The 26,545-nt window shown below is 34.8% G+C and overlaps 1 protein-coding gene across 1 annotated transcript in view; it reads left to right on the top strand.

The window, feature by feature from the left end:
- Window positions 1-26,545, top strand: part of WDR72 (WD repeat domain 72) — a 93,079-nt gene that overhangs the window by 36,968 nt on the left and 29,566 nt on the right. The window contains exons 14-17 of the mRNA XM_066328472.1: window positions 5,785-6,602; window positions 9,483-9,578; window positions 11,042-11,117; window positions 15,756-15,867. Coding sequence (XP_066184569.1) covers window positions 5,785-6,602; window positions 9,483-9,578; window positions 11,042-11,117; window positions 15,756-15,867 — 1,102 coding nt within the window. The remainder of the gene's footprint in view (window positions 1-5,784; window positions 6,603-9,482; window positions 9,579-11,041; window positions 11,118-15,755; window positions 15,868-26,545) is intronic.

Below are 26,545 nucleotides of genomic sequence, written 5' to 3'. Positions count from 1 at the left end.
CAATATAGTAATTTATTACCAGTCAGTGGGTTTCACGCACGGGGTTGTTTTACCCCTGCAGTGGTCAGAGAAAGCAAAAAGGTACTCTAACACTTAACTGAAAATGGATGCCCTGCTGCTATCAGAGATGCATGGTGGTCAAACGATTGCCTGTGCCATTAGCTTGGTAATGTTTTCTCTATTGTAAACTCAGCTCCCCATGTTCTTCCTGTGCATCAGCTGCAGATTGAAGGCTTTCTCGTTTGTCTTCTATTTGTGCTGCCAATCATCAAGCTGCTGTTCACCAAGCACATTTCAAGGAGGCAATTTTTTTTTACTCCGATCGACTACCATCTCTAGCAACAGAGGGCTCAGAGGATTTAGAAATAAATTTAATGCTTTAATTTACACTCTGCCAGCCATTTTGTGCATTGTTTATGAATTTGTTTTCTGTGACAATTCAAGAGATAGTTACAAGTTTCCGGTTTTGCAAAACTATGCATGAGATAGATTTATGTTTTGCAGGTACTCTCTTTATGCTGCTATTTTCATTTAAAAGGTTGAAGAGAAAAATATCTTTGCAAGAAAAGATGATTTTTAACCTATTCAGTAGTTAAAAACAGATGTAAAATGTAAATCCAAATCCAACAAAAGCTACTTAGATATTCCTTCCTTCCCCACCACCAAGGATAAAATGTTATGTAGAATAAAATAGAGCTATCATTGGCAATACAGTTTAATGTATAAGACCGTAGTTGTGGTGGCCATGCTTCAGTTAACAGTTCTTTAATCTCCACAAAGTGCAAATGTAACAGGAGGGTAGGAGTACCCAAATAGCATTTACAAGATGTGTGATGTACTTATTGTTTTGTGAACCCAGTGCCAGATTAGTGATGAGATGTGATTCTGAGAAGTTATGACCTCTGAACTTCTCTTGACAATCCAGTGACTGGTCTGATCAAGACACAGAAGATTCTTACCCATCAGTAATTTTTGTTTGACAAATTCTACTGCTCTCCTCTTTCATTTCTGTAACAGGTTCTCCACAATTTAGTTTTTTAAAAACAAAATGTTCACTGTTAATGACAAAGTTACTGAAGACTGATTCAGACATACTTAGTCTTTAAAGTTTGCTTTCTTTGTAGTGTAATAAAAAGTTAGACTACAGTAAAGACAGATTATAAAAACAATTTTAATGTCATTGAAATAAGCATATTGATTATGAATTATCAAATGTTATTGTGGTATTTAAAAATTGTGTAAAAAAAAAAAAACTTCCTAGAGTCTATAATATATGGTGGTTTTGATGATTCTATATTTGGTTTCGTTTAAAAAATCTTGTTTGAAAATATATAGTATGAGTGGATATTCACAGAATATTTTCATTGAGCAAACAGTAGGATGCTGGTATTTTAATGATTAAATTTTCATTAATTTATATTAACAAGTATATTGATATACTTATTAATTTAATAAATTGTATTAATTTATACATATTAACTTTAATTAAGTATATTAATAAAGTGTATATGTAAGTATAGTAATAAATATACTTAGGTGTATTTAAGAATGAAACAATTACTCTTTAAAAATCCATCAGATAAGACTGACTCTTTTATTATGTACTTCAGTAGGTTGTTGTATTGTATCTGTATTAGTAGCCGATGTCCTAGTTGCTGTCAAAATAGAAAAGTCTATACCTTCAAAAAAAAATAAAACCACCTCAAATCAGAAAATCCCTGACCCCAAGAAAATAGAACAGCAGTGCAGCTTCTATGAATGAAAGGACCTTCCAGTCTCCTTGGCACTATTTCAGTTAAGCTCCACACATTCCCCTCCCCAGTCTCCCCTTGCCTAATCTACCTAAGAATTCCCATTAAAGTAAGTTCTTCAATTTCTAGTATTTTCTTGAGCCTTTGCAGGTGGCAAGCATTGGATGAAGAAGATTGAACTAGTTCAGTGTTAATTAATCAAAGTATGTTCTTTCAAAGGGGAAAGCTCAAAGAAACAGCATTACATCCCTTGAATATTACATAATTTAAAAAAACTTGTTTAGAATCAGCATATGATCTGTCAGCAGGATAGCTCTCACTTAGGCTTTGTACATAGTGATTCATTCTTCAGGCACTGGAAACTTTGGGACCAACTTCTATCTTGTTATGTTTGGGATAAAGTGAGAATGCAATGGGTAAAGAAGGTCATAAGTCTGGAAGAAAAGTCACATTTAGTACTTCAGGATTTGTTTGGCATAGGAGTCGATACTACTTGTGATATGAGAACTGAGCAACTTCTATTCAGCCTCTAAGTTTATTTTGAGTTTTGTTTGCCTTCTAAAGTTTCTACCTTGTGATTTTTTTGCCACTTTATTTCCTTTATGTAAAATGAATGTCAAGATCATTCTTGTCAAATCTGTTTTTAGTACAAAACCCACAACAGAATACTTCTGGTAAAGGAAGCAGATACATGGAGAAAGTACATATATATGAGGAGCTGAAAAACTATGGGAATCCCTGCCAACTAATGGAAGTGTGTATTTTAAGTGGAATACTTTTCCCATAACAAGTTGGATCCCAGTGGAAAAAGGCCTTTAGAGATGAGAAGGCAGCTAGGTAAATAACACTTGAATTCACTTGAATAACACTTGAATTTCACTTCCCATGAAATTTTTATGTGATATGTCTGTCTTAAATCTTAAAGATAATGGCCTGTATTGGTGCAGTTGGGGGCCACAGTAAGCACTGCCCCATGCTGCCCCCCTGCCCATAGTCACAGGAAAACTTTTCCTTGAGTGCTAAGAATGAGTAAAGGGGAAAAGATATAGGGGAACAGGGTTGTAACTTGTGGAACAATGAGGAATTGCATACCAGAAAACTGGAACAGACTTCTGAGACAGGTGAACAATGCCCCCCCATACCAGTGAATATTCGAGGGGCATTTGGAGGGTCTAGTTGGACTAAATGATCCTGGTAGGTCCCTTCCAGCTGAAATAGTCTATTCTAGCTCTTCTCTGATCCTGGCTCAAAAACCTTCAGTGGCAGACTGGAGAGATGTTAAGGGATACTGGCCATGCATGGAAAATAGCTTGGCATTTCAAAGTCTCCCTGAATCTTGCTCTTTCCTGGATATAGAAAGCTTGTTCTGCTGTGGCTCGGTGATGCACAAGAGGTTCACAAGTCCCAGAATACAATTTTTGTCTGTAGTCAGACTTTTTGCTTCTTTAAAGCTAACAGTGAGTTGTCCGTGTCAAAAATAAACTTTAAAATTATAAATGGATAAACTAGAAAAGGAAAGTACAATACATAAATATCTGTTACTCTGTTCTTCAATATTCAACAAATGCAGTTTCCAGCTCTCTAGTTTGTAGTTAGTTTTATGAGTTTCATTCCACTCTGTAATCCGCTGTTACAGAGAATAACTTGCCCATATGTTCTAAATAGCATTTTATGCCTGAAGCTTCGGATGCCCACCTTCTTTCATTGGAATGAAATGCCTGTGGCAGAGAGCTAAGATAACTTGGCAGACAGTTTTAGCATGAATGTCAATATGCATTCATATTGCCAATAAACCATGAATGTTTATTGTGACTACATGTGTAGTAGCATCACCAGATGTCTCAATTGATTGACATTGTCACTGTGTTTTCCTTTGTATGGATGGTGATTTCACTAAAGGTTTCTAAATGTTAATCATGCAAATACAAGTGTCTAGAAAGAGAAAATGATAGGCTAAATAATAATAGCTTCAATTAATGTCAAAGCTAGCCTGTGAATTCCAGTATTTGCATTCCATGGGGGTTCTCTCTATTGCAAAACATAATTAAAGCATAATTAAAGATTAAAATAATCCTAGTGCTTAACTACAATGTATTTTTTTTTTAAGGAAAAAGGAAAAGGATAAGAAGAAAACCTGAACAAGCAGTTATAATCTCTTACTTACGACTCCCTGTGGAGATCTTTAAATGAGATTATGTATTTAGAGTACATCCTCATCTGGTTGGCAACATCATTCCCAAAATAACAAGAATTATATTACTGCCCAAGACTAAATAGTCAAATGACATAGAATTTTTGCAGTCAATTCTTCCCTTGTGTTATTTTTACTACAGTATTAACAGTTTAAAATAGCTAATCCTATAAAATCATAGTTTGTAATGTAGGAGGAGTTAGGTAGGGTGGTTATGAGAAAGATGAGTTAAACAATGTTGCATTCCAGCAAGAGGTGGTTGCTGCTCTGTTTAGTAACACTTGAGGTTTGAGATTTAACTACTTTCAAGAGAAAGTTCTCTGTGTTAGTGGAATGTTTCAAATTATCAAAAGAAAATTAAAACTAAGAGTAATCTGGAAAATTCTTTATTACTTGCGATATGGAAGCTGGCATTATTGTTTGCAAAATTTTTAGTGAGATGAATAGCTGCTTCCTGATGTGTCTTCTTGCTTGTAAAGGTGAAATAGGCTGAGCATGGTGCTGAGAGCATAACCTTGTGCAAGACAATAAAAACATACCAGTCACAAATGCTTAAAGAAAAGGGCAGAAGTGTCAGCAAGGAGTTTATATTCCCTCACTTCTGGTGTTTCCCTGAAGGTAAAAGATAGTTCTTTAGTAGATGCAGCTGGATTATGATATAAGAGGTTGTGTCACTGTGTGAACTCATCAGCTTGTTTTCAAAGTGCCTGAAGCTATCCCTTCCAGAGGAGTTTGTCACAGCATAGTGTTCACCCTATGTTAAGGGCACTGGTAAAAGAAAAGATGTAAAATTTTCTTCTTAATGACAATTCATCATTTAAATAATTAAACTGAAAGGCTAAAATGGACTAATTATTTTATTTGTGAATATTTTGAACATTTCTTTATGGTCAGCGGACAGGTCATTATCATTAAGTTACTTCTACTGTTTAACATGTGAATCTAAAATTGACAGCAGCTGTAGTTCTTCTCAAATCTTTTGGTTTTAAAAGCTATGTACTTTGGTCGTTTATTAACAACAGTATAACCTTGTGTATTTATCGTGTTAGTATGTAGAATTGAAATTATGCTTTACAAATTGCCATTACCATTACCCAGCTTTAAAGCTGGGGGGAAAGCATGGAGAATTCTAGGAAGATGCAGGTAGGAAAGAGGGTGGCACAAGATAAAGTTAGATATTCACAAACATTTTAGTAGCCTTTTTCTCTTTTTTTTTTTTTTTTTTAGCCAAGACAATTAATTGTGTATGTGGAGATTTATTTACCTAGTTCCTTATTGTTCTTGATATGTGACTTAGATCAGAAGGAAGTAACTTTTAGATAGCTTTACTTGTTTTGAAATAGCAAAAGGCATAGTCTTTGTCCCATACAAATGCCATATATGTATATATATCCCATATAGCAAATTGCAAAAAGGCATATAGACACTCAAAGTTTACAAGAATTTTGTAGCATTGTTGGGTTTGCTTCTCTAGCTTTATTTTGAAAAAACAAAGGTTTTATTCTTTAAATTTTTCCAATAATCATTTTAGTTTGAAATGAGACCTAGCCAAAGAAATACCAGACTAGGGTTTTTGCAAAGATATGTGCAATCTGTGATATGGCAGTGTAATTGAACACATTAAGGAGCCTGTTTTATAGTATTTACACATGGATGTCTGTGTATCTTAAGCTATTTGGAAGCAAATCTTTTTTGCTTAATCAAAATGGAATAAATGTAATTAAACTGAACTTGATGGAGCTAATAGATTTTGTCTATTCTATAGGCAGTTCTATGTTGAGATCTTGAAAATTGCAAAGTACTGTTGGATTCTTGTTTGGACATTTAATATTTTTCTTTCAGTTGACTGATACCAGCTGCATCCAACAGCCCTTTACTATTTTACCAGCTAAGACAAAATGGAGCAGTGCAAACTTTCATATTCTCTTATTTGACCTGGAAAAACTTGAGGAACTTCTCTCATCTCAACTCAATGGATTAAAGTCATCAAAATCATTCCACAAACAGTACACTCTAGAAAGAGCTAAAAGTGCTACTGAGAAAAGGGCAGTGACATTAAAAAGAAATAAAACTGCTGCCTTCATACCTCAAGTAGATGGGCCGGTGGAGACTGTTTGTTCAGACCAAGTTCACAGGGATAATAATGCAGCTAGGCCTGTGGAAGAAAGTGGTGGCATGAAAAGATGGAAAAAAATGAAGAGTTCAAGAAAGATCAGAATGCAGCCATCAGGAAACATCGATGTGAACATTGCCACTGATACAGCTAAACTACTTTTGTCATGTCTCCTACCATGGGGTGTAGATAAAGAAATAGATGATCTCTGTGCAAGACACTTGGATATCTTGAGGCTTCAGTGTCCTGTTTCTTTTGGACTTGTGTCAGATGAAAGACACCTCTCCCTGATGTTGCCAGGATGGAAATGTACTGATTGTGGTATGCTAGCAGAACATGAAGTTTTCAATTTGTTTTCAAAGAGAGTCCTTGATTTATCAAATGAATACCTTGTTGCAACTGAAGGACAGTCTGGAAAGAAGGATGGTCCTGAGGATGATGACTATGGAACAAGGGACTTGGAAACACTATTTTTCTTATTTAACAGAATAGCTTTAATCAACAGGATAATTAATACACCTTCAGCAGTTACAGATAAAATCGAAAGGTAAGAACTTTTTCATTATGAGTAGATTATATTTTCTAATGTCTCTACATCTAAACCCAATTCCTTCTAGTCACACTGATGCCCTTGGTTATACTTTTGTGTCCTGAAACTACATAAAAATGAAGGATGCCTTAAAATAAAACACCAACCTAATACCTTGATTTCAAATAACAAGTCACAGCAGAGTGATTGCTAAACGTAGATTATTAAACTTGTATTATTCCTGCCCCGAACCTTTCCTCTGAAGAGCTTATTAGGTAACACACAGCCAAGTCGCATACTTTCTGGGAAGAGGACCTTCAACAAGTACATCTCCATACTTTTAGCTTCTGCGCTCCTTCTGTTTGACCCTGAGATTAGCTCAGTTGGTCAGAGCATAGTGCTAATATCACTGGAGGTTGTGGATTCAGTCCTTGAATGGGCATTCACTTAGGAGTTGGGCTTAATGGTCCTTGTGGGTCCCTTCCAACTCAGAATATTCTGAGTCTCCTCTTTCTTTTTAGTGGTTAAAAAAAAAAGAAACAAATTTTTCTTAAATATGTACTTCTTTAATGGAGCTTATGTTCTTTCTCTAGAGCTTTTTTTATGTTCTTTGAAGAAAAGATGATCAGGATATAATTGCGTCTTTGCATTTTTCTGTTTAGCAGATGAGAACTGATGCAATTTTTTTCATAAGAGCTAGAACTTGAATTATCCAGCTTCACACCCAGTTTTTCCAGAGATCACTCTTTTCCTTTCAGTTCAAACTAAGTAGAATAATGAGGTCTCTTTAGGCACATAGTAAGATGTGCATTAAGCACATTTGTGCTGTTTAAACTTCCACTCCCTATAAGCAATATACTTCCTTTGCCATGGAACCCTTGACTTCACAGATAAATAAAACATAAGAGACAAGAATAGTCTGCCCTAGTTATACTATCTCTGAAGTACAGTGTCCCCAGTTATGATGGCAGCTACTGAGAATGAATGCCTCATCTGCCCTTATGTTGTGAGGACCATCCCAAATAGCATTTATGTTACTCAAAGCAAATTTATTGACTAAATTCTTGTTCAGCATTAAAGGAAAAATAACATGCTCAACATTATTTGAACAAGCCAAATAGAGCATGCTAATCAGGCAATGGATATTGTCCATGAATTTTTTGTTGTTCAGCAAACATAGTGATGGTCTGTATTTATTTTTTTAGGGACAATTAACTTCATGTTGGTGATGCTATGGCCCCAAGGCAAGAAGGGGGGACAGAAAGTATTGATCTTGCAGCAAATATCTGTGTCTCCCACAAAGCTCTAGGCACTCAGCATCTCTCAAGACACGTGCACCATTCCACAGGACAAATGCACATTTCTCAGTTACTTTTGCTGCTAATCATGTTGACTATTGGTCCATATTCATTACAAGCTCTTATATGAATGACTGATTTATTTCAGGATTCCAGCTTGAACATGAATTCCTTTCCACGCAAAAAAGTACTTTATGCTTTCCTGGTGCAGCATTCTTTTGGAAAGACATTGTGTAATTGAAATTAATTAGCATACCTGAATCAATCATCTTTCCTAGACGTGCACATCCTGGCTTTGGGACATATGTCCTGTAAAATTTTAAGTATCAAAGCTGCCACAAGAAAAAAAATGGGGAGGGTTTTGGTTTTTTGTGGGGGTTTTTGTTTGTTTTTAAAAACAATGCTATATCATTTTAAGTTTTTTCTAGACCAGATTACGACATAAACCCTACTATCTTTTACAAATGTTATTTTGTCAAGTCTTCCTTCAAAAAATACAATATGCAGCCATACCTCTTTGGACAGTTGCTTTATCCAAAACTGCAGTATGGTCAAGAGAAAAGAAACCTGCATATTGAATTCTAATTCACCACAGTATTTGCAGAAGTTGTTGGTAGGGACAGCTCTCACAGCTCGCAAGGGTCCTGGTGTTTGTGTAGCTGTTGGTTTTTTTCCCAACTTGACACAGCCTGTGAAAATAAAAAAACCTGCAGCAAAATGTGTCAGATCCTAAAAGTGGGACAGAAACCAGAACAAGCTGGGAAGAAAAGATCTGCAAAGAATTTGTTTTCTCCTGCTTTTTCACATTTGTGCCTCTAACTTAAAACACTCCAGCTGCAAGCTTTCAGAGTTGTTTGGTATTGTACATTTGGAAATGTTATGACTCACTGTTCATTGTAGTGAATTTGAAAGGCAAATGTATTATTTTTAAAATTATACGTAAGTGTAGTTTTTGCAGGTCACTATAGTGATTTATTTAAAAGAAATAGTTTTAAATTGTGCAAGGATTTGGAGTGGTTTTTTTCCACTTTCTTTCTCCACTATCTGTATCCTTTGTTTTCAAGGATTAGATTGCTGAGTTAGTGACTCAGAAAGAGCAAGAAAGAATATGTACGGACTGGTCTCCTAGATTTTAGCCATCCACTGAAATCCCAAGTATTGTAATGATCCTCTAAATTATTTACCACTGTGGAATAAAAAAGGAAACCTATAAAAAAGGCTTTTAGTTTCCCTTGAACTTTTGTCCTGTGTATTATAAAAAAAAAAAAAACAGAAAAATTCTTTTTTTTAAATGGCATTTTAATTCAGTTCTTTACGTATGAGTTTGTTTCTTTATTGCAAAATAAAGCTTCACATTTGGCTCAAAGCTTATTCGGCTTAAGTTTCTGCATTTGGACAGTACTTTTCAACGTTGTATACTTGTGAATGTTTCAATATCAAGTTGTGGGCAAAATAATGTGACTTCTAAAGAGAAACTTAATAGGGGTTGATAGTAATTGATAGCAGAGCACCTACTGTAAAAAAAAATCCCAGCCCTACCTTAATACATAAGATTCTCATATGTGTTCAGGTTTTGTTTAATAGTTTCATATCCTTTTAGTTCACAGAAGCCAGAATCTGTACATGACAAATGGCGAAACATAGAAGCAGTAACACTTTCATGCCCCAGTTTTTATGGAGACTTACCAAGCAGTAAGTATGTGAATTGCCAGTATTAACTTTTAAGTGTTCTGGTTTTGCATGCTTTTTGTTGCTAAATAATTTAATTTCAATAATGATAAAAAATATTGCTCTTTATGCTCTCCAGTCTGCAAACAGAGAAACTGAATTATGCTGTTTCTTCTGTGAATACCATGAAGAATGTGTAAACAAAGTGTTAACTGGAATCAATGGTATTTTTCCTGTTGTGACAAGACATTTAGCTGAGTTTTTAAAGACACTTTCCAGCAATCAGAAAACCAGAAATGTAATAAGACAAACACTGCCCTCATCCCCTTCCCCCATCTCCCTCATCACCATTACGTGCCCACCCAATAATATATACAGCCCTCCAAGCAAACTGTTGCCTTAGTAATGCAGGAGCCATCCTGAGTGTTCAATAATGCCTTTAGACTTCTGGCTCAGGGCAGAATAAAGTAATCTGTTCCTGCTAATGTCCCACAGGCCATTGCTCATCAATCTTGGCTTTGCAAGCCAGCCTTGGTTTGTTTACAGTATGTAACTAACCAAAGGACATTTAAATAAAAACCTAAACAGAATATGGACATTCATCAGTACATGTTACCTGACAAATATAGTGTTCCTCTTACAGAATAAGCCATGTCCAGACTGAAAATATAAATTCTTTTGCATCAAATCTTGACGCTGTGCTGTATACGTAAACCTTAGTATCACCATCAAAAATTAGTTACCTTTCCTTCTCTGAGTCTAATATGCACACAACTGTAGAACTTGCAATAACAGCAGAAATGTCCATTGGAAAAAAGAGATGGAACATAAAATAAAGTGACAGTAGAAAGTAAGTAGGGGAAAGGCATGGAAATGGTGACTAAAATGTTCATGAACATAAAAACAGATTTACTGAATGACTTAAAAATTCTAAGGTAATTTATTCATGTGTTATATCTCCTAGTTCATACAGTTGTTCACATTTACAAATTAAAATCTGAAACTTGCTGATCTTGGAGATTCTGGGAACAATCTGTTCTTTAGCATCAAGGACACACTGGACAGAGAGCAGGGAATACCCAGTTAAGTAACCCAAACCAGAAAGTATTCTTAATATATTTAGAAAATTGTGATGACAGAGTACTCCGTGGGATATCAGTTCTGTTAAAAAAAACCCAAACAAACAAAACCACCCCCAAAAAAACCCCAAAACAAAAAAGCCCCAAAAAAACAACCAACGAACAGAAACCCCTCCCTCCAAACCCAACATTAATTTAATTTAGGATGGGAATAAATGTTAAAGCAGTAGATTGTCTGAACATTTTGTGCTTATTCTATCAGATAAGAGCATGTTCTAAGAAATAACATTTTTTTCAGATCTTTTCAGGTCTGGTGCTGAAATGAAAATTTTAAAATGTTGAAATATTTTTCTGTCTGTGTGTTTCTCTACGTATTGTCAGTTCATAAACTATACATGTCTGTTTCAGGTAGGAGTAGATACTCCCCAGACTTTGGGAGCATTTCATTTCTGAAACTCATTTGTTGTTGGAATGACCAATCTGTAAAGGTAGGAAATGGCCTGTGTCAGTTGTAGCAATGTAATCCTTACGTGCCATTTGCTGTAATTTAGTATTTGGAATCAGTAATGTGACCCAGTAGTTACAATTTATGGGGAAACTATGACATAAGTCATGCCATTCAGGTCTGTAGAAAACAGATTAATATTACAGTATGAAGTATGCCATTCATGAAACTGTTTAGCCTTAAAGTAAATGTTTAGATGTGACAAAGTAGCTCTCCTACTAATCTTTCATCTAAGTACTCTTGTTGATAGCATTTCTTTAAGAAATGAGTTATTTCTTCTGTAACAACCACGTGTAACTTACATCAAAAATGCCATATTTGGCTCCAGGAAAACAAAGGGCCGAAATAAGGATAGTGTCCTGTACTAATGTATTATTATAGAAGAAACTCAAAATGCCTTAGTGATGGTTAAAAATCCTGAGTCTTTAATTATTACAACAGTCTTTAAGAAGAACTTGCAAGTCATGTAGTTATGGATTCTTCTGGTCAGATGATGCTCATCCCTATTATTAGTGAAGAATCTGAAGTCTTTAGCAATAACCAACTTGTTGAGAATTGACAAGCAGCATTGAAACAATCTAAGCAGTGAAATCTAGAGACCATTTTTCATTTTGGAAATATGCATTTAAATAAAGTTGTGTAGTTGTTTGAGTGAGTTAATATTCAGGGATACAAAAGTCAAGATGTTACACTCTGACCACAATGGATTTTACTCCAGAAAGGGGAAATCCCTGTTACAAATCTAATTTATGATATTACTTTTGAAATTGAATGCAACTCTCTGCTACTTCAAATGCAAAGAATATTTTCCAGAGCTGAGTTCTGTAAGAATGCTGCAGTGATAGTCTCCTGTTCTGTTAGATGAAAATAGTGTCTGCAAATATTCACATTCAGTTGATTCCAGCATTTCATCTTGAGCTTATCAGTTATTATATTTCTGCTTTCTGCACATCTTCCATATTGTTACTGAATTCTTTTTCTCTCCCCTTTCTCTTACAGTAAGAGGTTTTTTCTTTTTCTTTTGAAACCTCAATAACTACAATTGTCATGTGGAATGCATATAATCTCTTGCTGACCTGGTCAGCCACTTAAACTCTTTAGAGAGTAGTTCATATATTTATGGAAGTAACATAACTGATTATGTGAGATATAGATATTTATATTTTTGAGTGTATTTAGCAACTGATCAAGGTAAACAATTTTATTGGTCTCATCTAGCACAGGAGCTTAGTATGCTGGAAGATAAGGTATGGAATAAGCTGCCTCAGACTTTTTCACCTGAAATGACTTTAAATTTTAAGACACTGAAGTTGTCGACTACTGCAAATATCACGCTCTCAAAGCTTCTCAAATGTTAACATTGTTTAGGTGCAGCATTGTGGCTGCACTAAGCTTTGTCAACCCACTTAGCAGAACAGATTTTGGATTGCTTTCCACCAAAGTGCCATAGAACTTTTAAGATTCAAAAAAATAAGGTGTTTGAAGTAGGTATGATATTTAGTAGTTTGACCAGTAGTTTATATGAAGCTGTAGTTTTTGTTGACAGTAAGATGGTTTTGTTAAAACTTTATTTATGTAATCACAGTTTAATGGCAAATTTATTAATCCTGAGCAGCCGTATCAAGCACTCAAGTACATTTACCAAAAACATCACTATTTAGGCTGTTTTTAAAAACTTTTTCCATTGTGATCTTCCATGAAGGATACTGACTCTCAGACATGACCCAAAGGAGTTACCAATTACTGGTTCCTCATCTCCTTACAGCGCTGTAACAGATTCTGTGCAAACAAAGAAACAGAAAAAGCTTGCTGAAAATACCTGCTGCAATTGGCTCTACTGACTTTTTGAAGGTTGTAGGGAGGTCAAATTCTGAATCAAATTTTAAAAATGTTTATGTTTTAAAAATATTTTTAGTGTTTTCTTTTCTCCAGATGATTTGAAAGGAAAGGTTGTCTTCATCTGTTTTGCTGTTATTTCAGATAAAATATCCATTCTTAATAGCCATTCCTTGCCACACTCCCATCCCACACAGAAATGACTTGTGTGTTTGTCTTTCCAGATATATACGTGAAGAAAATTACATAGTTCAGTAGAAGTATCTAGACAACTGTCCTGACAATTACTGTGCAGAATTACAGCAAAGCTGACTGGATCATTTCAGTTGATGTGTATTTCTTGCCCTGTGATGTGACACTGTTATGGAGGCACCTGAGAGACAGTCTCTGCAAGGCTCAGACCAGTAGAGGTTATGGCCTGAGCAATAACCAGGAGTGGTATCTATTGACTTCTCTCCTTAAACTCACTCATTAGAAAGAAAATAGTAAGCTTTGGAAGTAATTGATGAAGTGTAGAAAGGAAAGCCAGGATAACTTGGTATAGATGTAACAGTACAACTTACCTCAACTTTTGTTCACCTGTCTTTTTGAATTATTTTCTATTATTGCTGCTTCAAAGTCAAACAATTACCTTTCACTTTTAATATCAGTATTTATATGTCGACATAAGCTATTTATACTTCCTCAGTCAAAGAACCAGCATAATTTGTCACTTTTAATAACCCAACTAAAAATCACATTGCATTTTCAACAGCAATTACAATTATAGAGGAAAAAATGAAACCATATGTAGCCAATAAGGTAACTAATTTATATCCAGAAAGACACTAAAGATAAAGTGGAAGTGATCAGAGAACGTGAAAGGGGCTCATGCAGATCTGTTGCATTAGAAACAGGAAAAACCACTGGAGATTGTTAAACTTGGTGGTAAGGACAGATGGGAGAGAAATCTTTGGAGTGAGAGTCCATGAGAAGACAAAATTCCATGTGAAACCACACCAAGCACTGTGGAAATGTAGAAACAAGAAAGAAACAGTCAAGTAACATGCAGAGACATCTACAGGTGCCTCTACAATAATATTATCTTGCGCCATTCATTACAATTTATTGCTTTAAGATGTTAGAGGAAGCTATTAAAATGCTGCCTGGCATGCACAGCAGTGATACCAGTAAAGAGCATCTGATCCAGATTAGTGGAAGGTTCTTAGCAGATTTCTTTTGTGTACCTCTGTAAGAATTGTTTTGTTAAAAATTTCCCCAGGACAATGAAAATGTGTCTGTATTTTCTTTTCTTTCTTAATTATTGTAGATATGTTGTAAGAGTCTGCTGCAAAGTCAGGGTCTGTAATCCCCAAGGCTCAGGGCTGCATAGATGTGAGGCCTTTGGTATCCCCTGTAAAATAAAGTTCTATTACAACAAGGTGAAGGTTTGTGCTTTGTTGAATCACATAGGGTTGGGTTCACTTGTAGTGAACTTTCTGCAGTGTGTAAAAGTTACATTGACTATGTAACTATATAACAAGAAAAGATTTTGTCACAAAGGACACCCACAGCCTTTGTTCCACTTAATGGTTTGAATTTACAAGGGCAGCTTGAGATATTTTTGAGGACAAGTAGTTAATTAGTGAGTTGAAATGATCTCTCTTTTGAGCAGTTTGACGTGTCCTGCATATCAACTTCAATTCATATGAAATATGAATAATTCATATTAAATAATTTTAATAGCTTTAAAAATAAATAGCATATAAACTTAAATTTTCTGTAATAAAATATATTAAATATAAAGTTTTTGTATTCAACTTAAATTCATATTTAAGTTGAAACCTTAGATTCACCCTGTTTTTTAGGAAATTTCTTGTACTTGAGAATGAATACCTTCCCAAATGGGAAAAATTGTACTCCTTTTCTGAAAGAAATACCAAATGCAGGGAAGGATTCACTGAAATTTGGACTAAGAATTGCAAAGTTTTGAGGTCTTTTGTCTAAGGTCTTCGTGTGTTTTATGTCTTTACATGTTTAAATATCCTTAGTTCTTATGTCACTTTTTGCTAAAGAGAAGGAAAGTGTTAACTCTGTCAGACAGCCTCCACACTGCATTGTCCTAATGCCCACATGAGGCACACCTGCTACTGCAGGTGCCATTTACAGGCTGCTCACAGCTCCAGTAGATGTTCATTATGTATAAGATGAGTTTGAGGAATGGTATTTCTCTCTGTTGTTGACAAAAAATATGGGGGTGTTGTGTTTGAGCTAGAAGAATAGTGTCACCACTAATAACAAATTATTCATTAATTTTATCAGAAAAATCACATGCCAGAAATTCTAAAAACGTCAAAACCAAGTCACCCCAAGACAACAAGGTCATTGTTCATTCTATCAAGCACTTTTGCACATATCAGGAAAAACTAGAGATACTTATTAGCTGTTAGCACCTTGTACTTTATAAGCGTATTTTGCTAGTAATTGTTTATCTTTGAAATAAAGGAGGCAGTAGGTGACTTGATTCTAGATTTGACATTAAAGAAAATGAATGTCTATTGGGAAGCAGTCCTGACTGACAACTTACACTATTTTATTGCTATCTAGTTAACAGTTTTTTTCCTCAATGTGTATGTAGAGACATGTGATTATCTCTTTCTGAAAGACTTATTAATAAGCGTCGACTTTCTAATGACATTCACCAGGACAGTTTCCAGATTTTGTGCTAGTTGGTTAAAATTGTCAAATACTTAGATAAATAATTGAGTTACTGATATCCTCCAATAATAATTTGCATTTATGACAGATTATTGAGGCAATGCAAGCAGTGCTGCTGGCTGAAGTTCAAAGGACTGTTAATCCCTTGAGAAAGATGACAAGTTGCAGAGAGCCATTGGCCATAGCAGATAATGGAAATGGTAAGTTTTGGACCCTGTCAAAGACTGAAGAGAGGGATTCACGATACGTTAAAAATAATAGAGTGGCTTGGGTTGGAAAGGACCTTAAAAATCATCTAGTTTCAACCACCTGCCATGGGCAGGAACACCTTCCACTTCACCAGGATGCTTAAGTGCTTAAGGCTTTGTCCAGCCTGGCCTTGAGCACTCCCAGGGATGGGCCATCCACAACTTCAGGCAACCTGCTCCAGTGCCTCACCATCTTTACAGTAAAGAAATTCTTCCTTATATTTAAGCCAAATCCATCCTCCTTCAGTTTAAATACATTACCCCTTGTTCTGTGACTACATAACCTTATAAAAAGTCCCTCTCAGAAAGTTTTCTTTGCCTTGTAGGTGGAAAATTTGTTGGTGTGTTGTTTTAAAGAACTTCCTCTAGTAATCAGAACAAGCTGGGCATATGAGTTCACAATGCTTTATTTCTGTGTGAGGCAGGGCAAATGGCCTATTTCTAACCTTAGCAGGCTAGGAGTTTTCTTATATGATTGTCAAGTAGTTAAAGGACTTTCGTACTCTCTAGTCACCTCTGGATACTAAAGAAGAAAAGGTAAAGTTTCTTTGATTGTATAATAGGTTTTGTATTTGCAAATAAAAGAAGCACTGTCTTTGAAATAGAATCAATAAATCATATTGGAAAGAAGTTTTACAAATTTATCCTTCCAGTGACATCAGACCTTACATAGCACTAAAAACTAATTGCTTAAATTTTATAACTTCTTAATGTAATACAGAATATTTTATTTTTCTTTTAGAAATAACCTCTCTGCAAGGAGATATCAAATGCATTTTACAATTAGATCATTTAATTTTGCAAGAAGCTTACTCTTTGCAACTTTACAATGGTGCTAATGTTTATGGTAAAAAAGATTGAACCTGAATTTATGTTATGAAGTTATAGTCTTTTTTTTTTTTTTTTTTTAGCCCATTAGCTGAGTCTTAAAATTAAGTGACCTAAATTTTAGATCCAATCTTATTAGTGAGCCTTCACTGGGGAAACTAATTTATTATCTCATTGAGTGTGTGTGTGTCTGTCATGAAAATTTGTTACCAATATCCTCGTTCCAGCATACTAAAAATGATCAGTGATACTTGCTTCAGGCCACAATACAAAGAGGTGTCTCTATAATTCTGAAATGCAAAACACTTTCAATGATTGTCATATATGAGTTTATACTTTCCTTACATTGAAGATTGTTTTGAGTCATTTTGTTTGTGTGGTTTGGCTCAAGGTGCATTGTAACTAAAGCAGCCCCAGCTGTGAAGTTTATGTATGGACCTAATTTCCAATTTCCTGAATTTTCAGCATGTAATTATTTTCATGAAGTATTTTGACAGACATTTACAGCTAAAATGGAACTAACTTAAAGTTGCAAATGCAGATGTCTCCAAACTCCAACTGTGTTTAGACTTTTGGGTTTATTTCAAAACTTTCTATGCTAGATGAAAAAAGCAATTTCTGTTACATAGAATGTGCTGCTGTGAATCTAGTAGTCAATTGAACTTTAATTCTAATTAAGTCTTAAACAAGTTGTGAATTCAGGGACAGTTACTTCCACTCTCTGAAAGGGGTATTTGTTTGTATGTCTAGAAACTGATGGTTTTTATTGTCATTTTATTCTTAACCTAATTATTTGATGGTTGTCCGAAAAACAATTAGAAGATTGCTTTGCCAGGAGAACAATATGCATTTCTGCTGGCTATGACTTTCTTATACTCTATGATCTGGACTACATAAATGCATGCCATAAAGAAGAGTGTGGTTTTTTTACATAATCAGAATTTCATGTAGTCTGAAAGAGGCAGAAAACATACAGAATGATTGGAGAAAAGATTTCTCACTGTATTTTATATCATATTAGATTTCTTTTTTTCTTATTTCCAGTCATGTTTGTTGCATTATTTATCACATTATGTAAATAGCAGAAGTATTCTTGTTTTGACTTGTATGGTTTTGTCATTTATGTTGTGAAACTTGATCAATTAATAGAGAATTGAACAAATCTTTTTGTGATTTCTAATATATGAAAGAGTATAACTGTGTGTGTCTTGTAACGATATGCAGAAATTATTAAAAACCCATGCAGAAGTAAGTCCACAATCAGCGTAATTATTAAGACAAGTAATTGTCTGGATTTACTAATTTATATGATAGGTATGTGATATATTATTAAATATTTTGTATTTATGGCAGTAGTTGGCATCTTGTGCAATATCAAAGTAAAGGTCAAGTATTGTTTCAAGTTTTTGAGTTATAGTTCAAAACTGGCTTTGTGCCCTTTGATTCAGAGTAAAAGAATCTGAATCTTGGTTGCCATTATCATTGCACTGAATTGCATTTTTCTTTAATTAGAATTAATAGATTAGATAGCTCTAGAGATATTTAACTCAACAAATTTCCACTGAAGTGAATAGAGGGTTTTTTTTAAAAGGACAGACTTTCAGAATAATTCAGTTTTAACCATTAAATTTTATAGCATAGTGTATAATGGGGTGGGGTTTTTTTTTCCTCAGAAAGGTTTACTCTTTTGAAGCTTTTGCATCCCTACTTCATGATTAAGGGTGATCAGATGAAGACAACAGTTTGGCTTCATAAATAATTTAAATGCCATATTTTTCTGTGGTTCTGTACAGGCAGAATTTCTTATTTGAATAAAAAGTACCAAACAAATGAAAAACACAACAAAATCAAAAGAAAAAATCCAAGTCACCAAACTCATATTTTTCTAGAAACCAAGATAAAGAATTCTAAAAAACTTCAAAATGTGCATGTGAAGTATGCCAGAGAAAGGGTTAACTTTATTCTATCCTAGTACATTCTTCCATTGTTGCTAAAAGGAAATATAAATGCAAACAGCTGCAATTTTTTATGTTAATGTCAGAGATAGTAATTTTGGATCTGTTCCAAACATATTGATAGCAATCTTACTATTGATTTTTGCAGGATTTTCTTCAGTTCTTCAAAGCAGCTTAGGTTTTCCCTAATTTTTTTGACATTCATCATAGTTCTAGAAAAGTATATTGGACTTTATTCCTTCTTGCCTTTTTCTACACACCAATAATCTCAGGTTAATAGTACCATTTAACAATGTGGTCTTGTTTTCCACTCTCATGTGAGTCAGAGGCAGTGATTTTCAGGTCTTTAAAATTTATTTGTCCACTTGAAATAAAGCTAAGAGAAACTATGCTGAAATTCATTTTTCATTTGTTGTGTTTGATCTTATGACCTACATCCCTAATCCATACCCAGTCACGTGCAGAACTTCTTTGATCAGAGGAAGTGTGGGGATAATACCACTGTTGTCATTCCCTAGCCTACTGATTGGACACAAAGAAATTGGATATTTCCTCCTGGTGTAGATCTAAACCTGTATCTTTTTCAGTGGTAACTCATTGCTTATCCTCGGGACATTCAGCAATGAACCACCTACAGAAATACTTTCCTTTTTCATTGAAATACCTAAATATTTGCATGGTTAAGAGCTGGAAATGAGATTCTCTCACCTCCAGGTGCATTTTGTGTGTAGGACTGCAATCTTCCAATAGCTACTGCACTGAAGGAGTTTCCATATGCCATCCTTTGATGCCTGTTTCTTCTAATGCATAGAGAGCTAAAAATTTCTTATGTAGAACAGCATTACAGCATTCAGTTCTGGAATTACATGCCTTGGTTTTTTGTAAAATGTGAGCAACTGGATTTATTTACCTTTTAAGAAAATCATGGGGATAAATGTAATTAAGAACTTAAAACTCAGATGATAAATTGAGCATGTGATATTCCAGGAATGCCAAAAACTGGAATAGTGAAGGACAGCAAAGTGCAGGCTTTATTCCTAAATACAGCATAATATTTTAACTGCCTTCTCTACTTGTGAAAAAATGAAATGTGAAAAATCACAAGACTAAGGCTAGTTTGCAATAAATTCTGGCTTGCACTTAAAAATTCCTAGTTTAAGCAACTGCTAATGATTCAAGCTTTTAAGTATATTTGAAAGCTATTAGCTATAACCTCATCTTTTGTATGTGGTTTTGGAGCCCTTTAAACTATTCAATTAAATAAATTGGTTCTTGCAGGAAAAAAGCTTCTGCTGATAAATACGGGAGTGAAATTAATGGTGGCAATTGAATTCCATAGGTTAGTGTAAAGAATTGTCGAAGACTTATCTAGAATATAACAATATGTTTTGTTAAAATGAGGAATCCGTTCAGTAATGGTAAATCAATGAAAGGCGGGATATAACAGCTCCTGTTCACTAGAGAGGAATAGTGACCTGTGGCACAGGGCTTTAAACACTTCCATTGTCAGGGGTTCAGAAATCTGTCCAGTTGCAGATGACTTTTTTAATGTTAGCTCTTAGGAAGTACTTCTGTGTCTGTCTTTCTATATAGTAAATGAAACTCCTTGCCTGGTTGCTGAGTCTGAAGGTTTTTGTCAAGGAAATGCAGCCAAAGAGAAGGGTTGTTCTGTTTCTGAAATAGTCTATCACATTGTTACAACCTACTGCCTTTTCATATTAGAACAGATATACATTCTTACTCTGTCTTTAAACAAAGACTCAAAAGATAATCCTGACTTGGAGCATTAGCCCATTTGGATCACTGATACCAACAAGGGTTACACACAGTTTTAATGAGAAGTTCTGTTGCCTGACTGCTGGGGAAGAAACTTTCAGGGGTGTAAATTTGTTGACACTTTTTTGATAGAAACACATTAATATATATTGTTTGTGTTCTGGTGAGATACTAAATTGCCCAGAAAGCTCCAACAGGATTGGCAGAATCAGCTTCTAGTCTAACACTTTGCTTTCAGATCAATGTACATCTGTCCTCATGTCCTTACAACACCCTTACTATGTTTCAGGCTTAGATTTGGGCTAGTGATGTGTGTAACATGGTCAGTCTTTGAACTGCTTGCCTTGCTGGGACTGAGTTCAATATCCAGCACAAATACAGTAATCAAACACAATCTGCAAAAAGGTTTCCAGGCAAAATACATTGGAGTCCGAGAAATGCAGAACCAGAAAATGAAAGCTACCAGTGCAGCTCTTGTGAAATTCCTCTTCTGTGAATTGACTGGTATGTGATCAGGAATTGTTGGGGAGGGGTGAGTGGGTAACGGGATGCACAACAACAAACTCATGGCACCATTTCTAATGAATGCAAGGCTGAAGAGGAGAATTCAACACAAAGGAACCTGGGTTAAAAAGAAAAAGTAGGAATATAGAGATGAAAAACGTGGTAATAGATGCACGGCAATGTGAGCAGGTATAAAACAGTGCCAGTTTTCCAGTGGAAAACATGTCTCAGAAACTGGTTGCTGGTTAAAAAAAATAGAAGAAAACAATTTCATCCCATTTTTGGTATGATAGAGATTATTGAGATTAAGTGAAATGAGGAAGTTTTCACAGTGTGCACTTTTTTGGATCAAAACAATTTAAGAAAGGAGACCAAATGCACAAGTAGTTATGAATCCATGTACTCTAAGAGCATGGGTTTTGAAGAACATAAGATAAATAGATTGCTCTTAGTAATTATGACTTTATGTTTACATGAACCCACACTAACTTCTTTTCAAGAACATAATTTCTATGATTGTGTTAAAGTCAAATCCTGCTCAAAAAAAGTAATCTGAATAAGGCCACCATTGTCACAAGATAAGCACAGGTTAAGGTGAATATGACTCAATGTTGACATGAAGAAATCTTTACACTTGAGGAATTCTTTTCATTGGTGGATTTTCCAAAATGGGTAAACTAAAATGTCCTTCTGAGCCTCACAGTGCCTGTGATTAAAACATGTGGTATTTCAAATGAAATTTTCAAAACTGTCTCTCTTCCTATGTAGTGTCTCTGAAGTATTCCTGAGCTTTAGTTTTAGAGCAACATCTGAACACTATGATCATATTTTCTTGCAATTTGTACTTTTCAGCTGTTCTGGCTTCTGGCTCCACATATCTTCCCATCTGACATCTCTCACATTTTTCCAGTGTAACCCTCTTCTAGCATGTTGCATCTTCCACCTGTATTTCTTCCAGCCTGTTTTATTACTTTACATTCCAATCTTTGACATCCTCTATTTACCAAGAAATAATTTTAACATTATCTCCAAAATGGAATTTCTTTTCTCTGTCCAATCTGATTATCTTATTAGCGCAAACTTTTCATCCAACGAAACAAAGATTTTAGGTGGAACTGTTGTTCTGTGCTCTTGGGCAAGTTCCTATATGGAAAAATTGATTAAATTATTAGACATCAGGCTCTTTTAAAAAATTGTGGCAGACCAGTTCTGTGTGTGTGCTTTAGCAAGCAATCAGCAGTGTAAGAACTGTATAATCAACATTTCATCACTATTAATGAGAATTAAATTAATCTGTAATCTCATTTTAGACTGAGAAACAGCAAACCAATTAATCTAACATTTATTTGATGAATGGACTTTGAGCATAACCTGGTGACAGCAGTAGCTTTCCTCTGTACGGAATATGCATTAAAAATGAGTTTATTGTATCCTAGTTTCATATTACAAATATTTCCAGTAAAAGAATACAAATCAATGTTATATTTTAGCATCTAACTTGCTGTTTAACTATACTACTGTATCATGTCCTATATATCCAATTAAAACTGTAGTTTGATCCAGTAGTCTTTAGTATTAGTGGTCAAGTACTAAAGGAAGTAAGCTTAAAGACTCATTCTAGAACTACAGCTTATTTCATTCCATGCGTCATATATTTTACCAGAGGACTCCTTAATGTAGCAGAAATCAGATTTGGTGAGTATTTTTACACAAAATCAAATTCTAAAGGCGCCATCTCAGACTCCTGCAAAACATAACGAAAGATAGGATTCACTGGTCAAGGAGGCATAAGGATCACATATATTCTAAGTACAAATGTACAATAAGCTTTAGTCAGTTTTGGTTTCTATGTGCTTTTTTTCAGTGGTTTCTGAATGCAAAGAATCTCTAATGCTCTATTTAAATCTTTAAAGGTGAATACTTTGGGAGGAGAGAAGCTGTTCATACAGGCATATAAAATTATCACTGGTTTATTTTTAGTCTCCTTGGTTTATTTAGAAGTCCAGTTGGTGAGGCAAAGTGCAACGCTAATCTTAGAAAAATTTCACAGCTGGTTCTGACTTGGGGCTTCAACATGATGAGTGAAAGAGCTGCAAATACTCCCTGTTACTTACTCCTGTTTCTTAGTCTTCTCTAAGATTGTATTCTACTGTTTGGTTTTGTTCTTTTTTTGGGTTTGTTTAGTTTGGGGTTTTTTTTGAGGAGCTACTAATTGTCACATCTTGTTTCATTACTCTGAATGTTTCCTTGCATATATTGTTGCTCTTAGCTGAACACAGTGTTCAGACTTGCTAATAGTGTGCAAACTGCAGTCCTTATAGTTTAGTTGGAGCCCTGGATTTCTTGTGACTAATTTAGTACACAGAGCCATGGGTCAAATAAACCCTTAGAACTGGAAGACATGTGATCATACCATAAGAAATAAGTGTATAAATTACAAAGTAATGTTTTAATTTCTTGTGTGTCATTCTCTCCTTTTTAATCAATTTGTGTCTCTATACTATAGCGTTAATTTTATTCACAAAGGTAGAAAGAACAAAACCTGATGGTTTTCACCTTGGTTAGGTTATATATTGAAGTTTGATTATTACCAAGTTAAACTAGTAGAAGTGCAATCTCTAACTGCTCAGACTCTGTCCTCTTTATTGTCTACACTGCTAAAGCCTTAGTGATGTTTCGTTGTGTCTCTGTCGTTTTTTGCTCACCCAGCTTCTATAAAATCTTGTGAACAAAATAGCAAAAATAGAGTACTTATATTCTAGCACTTCTCCTAGTGTTTTTGGTGCAAATGGTTCTTGCAAAGCTGGAGATTTTCTAGATGAGTCTGTTTTGAGAAGCAGGCTGAGATGGGGGAAAAAGTACCAGTGTGTATGGTCCATAATTAACACTGAAACTGAACTCTGTGCTAGCAGAGATAACACAGTATTAGAATACCTTGTTTGTATTTATAAGACACCTTCTAGAGATTTTCTGTGCTGTATTGATGTTTTGTAATCTACCACCTCCTGATACTATTTTTATTAATTTCTTTGCTGTTTGGTATTCATGTATGATACTATGGTTACACAAAGGACAGGAAAGACTTAAATGGGTTCTACCCTAAAAGACTGTAGAGCTGGATGCCCTTCTGAGAGAGGAGTGGTTCAGAACAGTGTGGATAAAGGCATGATCCCCAAGCAAAAGTTCTCTTCTCCACATTACATGATTATATTACTGCCATGCTTGGAAAAGAGTTTGGCAATACTTTCTTCAGACTCTGTACCCTGAATTTTCCTTATCATGGGGAATAAAATCTTGCTGAGACATTATGACTGCAGTTACCTATGGCTTGTGCTGGGCTGTAGGGAAGGCAAAACAATCTGCAGTGTGCTATTAAGAATTTTTGTCACGCTTTGGTTAGTGTTCTGTCAAGTAATTGGGATACAAACTTATTGCATGGATTATTTTAAATGATATATGAAGCGAGATACCTTTGAATTTTGCATCTTCTATTTTTTTAACTATTAAGAGATAGAGAATGGCTTCCTGAACCTGGTCTATAACTTTATATATTTGAAATGTTTCTACCTTTGAATTCCGGAATAACAGACTCGCCTACCTTATTTGGAAGGAAATAATAAAATTAGGATCATACAAATATTGAACCAACAGTATTACTAATATTATCTGGCAGTAAGAGAAGGTAAATGTTGTAGTAGTTTTGTTTGTTAAAAAAAACAAACAAACCTTGCAGAAGGAGAGAAATTACTTCAAGCTGCTTGTAATAGTTTTCAGTAAGATGGAAATTGTTCATTATGTGTTTTGTGAAAAACATGCTGAAAGGTGAAACTCCTTTATTTATACAAGTCATTATTAGTATGGAAGTAGGGAGTCCCAGCTAATACACAGCAGATTAACACAACTGAACAGTGCTTGTCTTTAATAATGAGATCAGGACATCTGTCTCAGCAAACAAAAAATGGAAATAGCTCAAAAGAAGCCTTTCTTGCCTACCAAGCTTATCAAGAAAATATTGAAACAGTTGGAGGTACATTTATATCCATCACCACTAGAATGTATCTCAACAGAACTGTTAAATTTCAGGGTGGACAATGTGTTCATCTGTGGGCATGCTTCTGCCCCTATACACAATTTTAAAAGGCTTAATGCATCTATTTAAATTTCATGTGTCACATGTACAGAATCTAGTTCTCTTTGTTATGTAAAAGAAAACAAAATGTTTCAAAGCAAATGAGCATCATTAATAGAAATGGGAGTTCATATTTGCATGGTGCACAGAACCAATCAGAACACAATGGCTCCCAGATTCTGGAACTTAAGTTGTTCAGTATTCTCTCAAGTCTGGTTTGTATGTAATGTTTCACTGTATGTTTTATTTTAAGGACCAAAGTTATCTCCACCAAGTATCCTGTCTTGCTTCAGCATCATATTTTAGTTTTCCAGTTTCAGTGCTAGTAAAGATGACTATTCAAATGTTAAAGAATACAGAAACCTTTCTGGTGTATCTGAGGAATTTTTTTGTCAAATTCCAAGTGTTTCAGCAGAAGAATTTTTTCTCCCTACTCTTGGAAAAGTCCAACTTATATCACATTTAAGATGTGTATCATTAATTCCCTAAAGACCAGGTGGCTGTGTTGTTCTCCTATGATGTATGATAGTCACATCACCTGCTGCACCAGTAGGAGATGCTCAGATAGACCAGTGAAGAGGGTGAAGTAGGAACCTGAATCCAGAAAGTATTTCCTGTAGAATAGTTAGTAGCTTGTCTGTGTATTCTTTTCTCTGTACCAGCCTTTTATCTGAATAGGTTTTGAATTTCCTTTTTCCTTTTGTTTTTTTCTTCTTCAGAAGTGCCAAAAGAGAAAAGTAAAACCTATCTGACATAATTAAAACATGCAAGCTCAATTTAATATACTACTAATACACTAATACTAGATTTTTTCTGTTTCTTTTGGACATGAAGTTCTGTCAGGGTTTTGCATCTCACCGAACTATCAAGTTTATGGTGGCAATGAACAAAAGTCTTTGTCTTGACTGAAAAGACAATCTATTTCTTTATATAAGTTAAGTAGACACTGGTCCTAGCTTGTGTTTTCAGTGAAAAGTAGGGTTTTTGTAGCTTAGATTATTCTAATAGGTGTGTCTCAGATATTTTTAGCCGATTAAGACCCTTCTCAATGCACAGGAAAGAATTTATTATTTAATTAGCATGTCCTCTCAGAAGGTCCAATTGGAGCCCCTTTCACCAGTGACCATTGTTATCTGTGTCAAGGTGTGATATATAGTACATTATATGAATTACTCTTCTGTCAGCAGATTATATTGGGGAATAGTAAAAAAAAAAAAAAAAAAAAAAAAAAAAAAAAAAAAAAAAAAAAAAAAAAAACCCGAACCAAAACAACCCCATGACTTTAAACCTGTGCTTTTATATAATTAAATTTAATGGTTTAATTGCATGGGTAGGAATGTTTTAAAACCAGACCTGTATGTGGTTAAGGACTTATTCTGGTGTCAAGCACACCAGAAATGAAGTTAAAGCACCAGCCGAAAGCCTGAGCTAACAGGCA

Source organism: Sylvia atricapilla, chromosome 13, assembly GCF_009819655.1.
Source record: "Sylvia atricapilla isolate bSylAtr1 chromosome 13, bSylAtr1.pri, whole genome shotgun sequence".
NCBI lineage: Eukaryota > Metazoa > Chordata > Aves > Passeriformes > Sylviidae > Sylvia > Sylvia atricapilla.
Note: the sequence above shows the minus strand (reverse complement) of the source record. Positions and strands in the feature narration are given on the sequence as shown.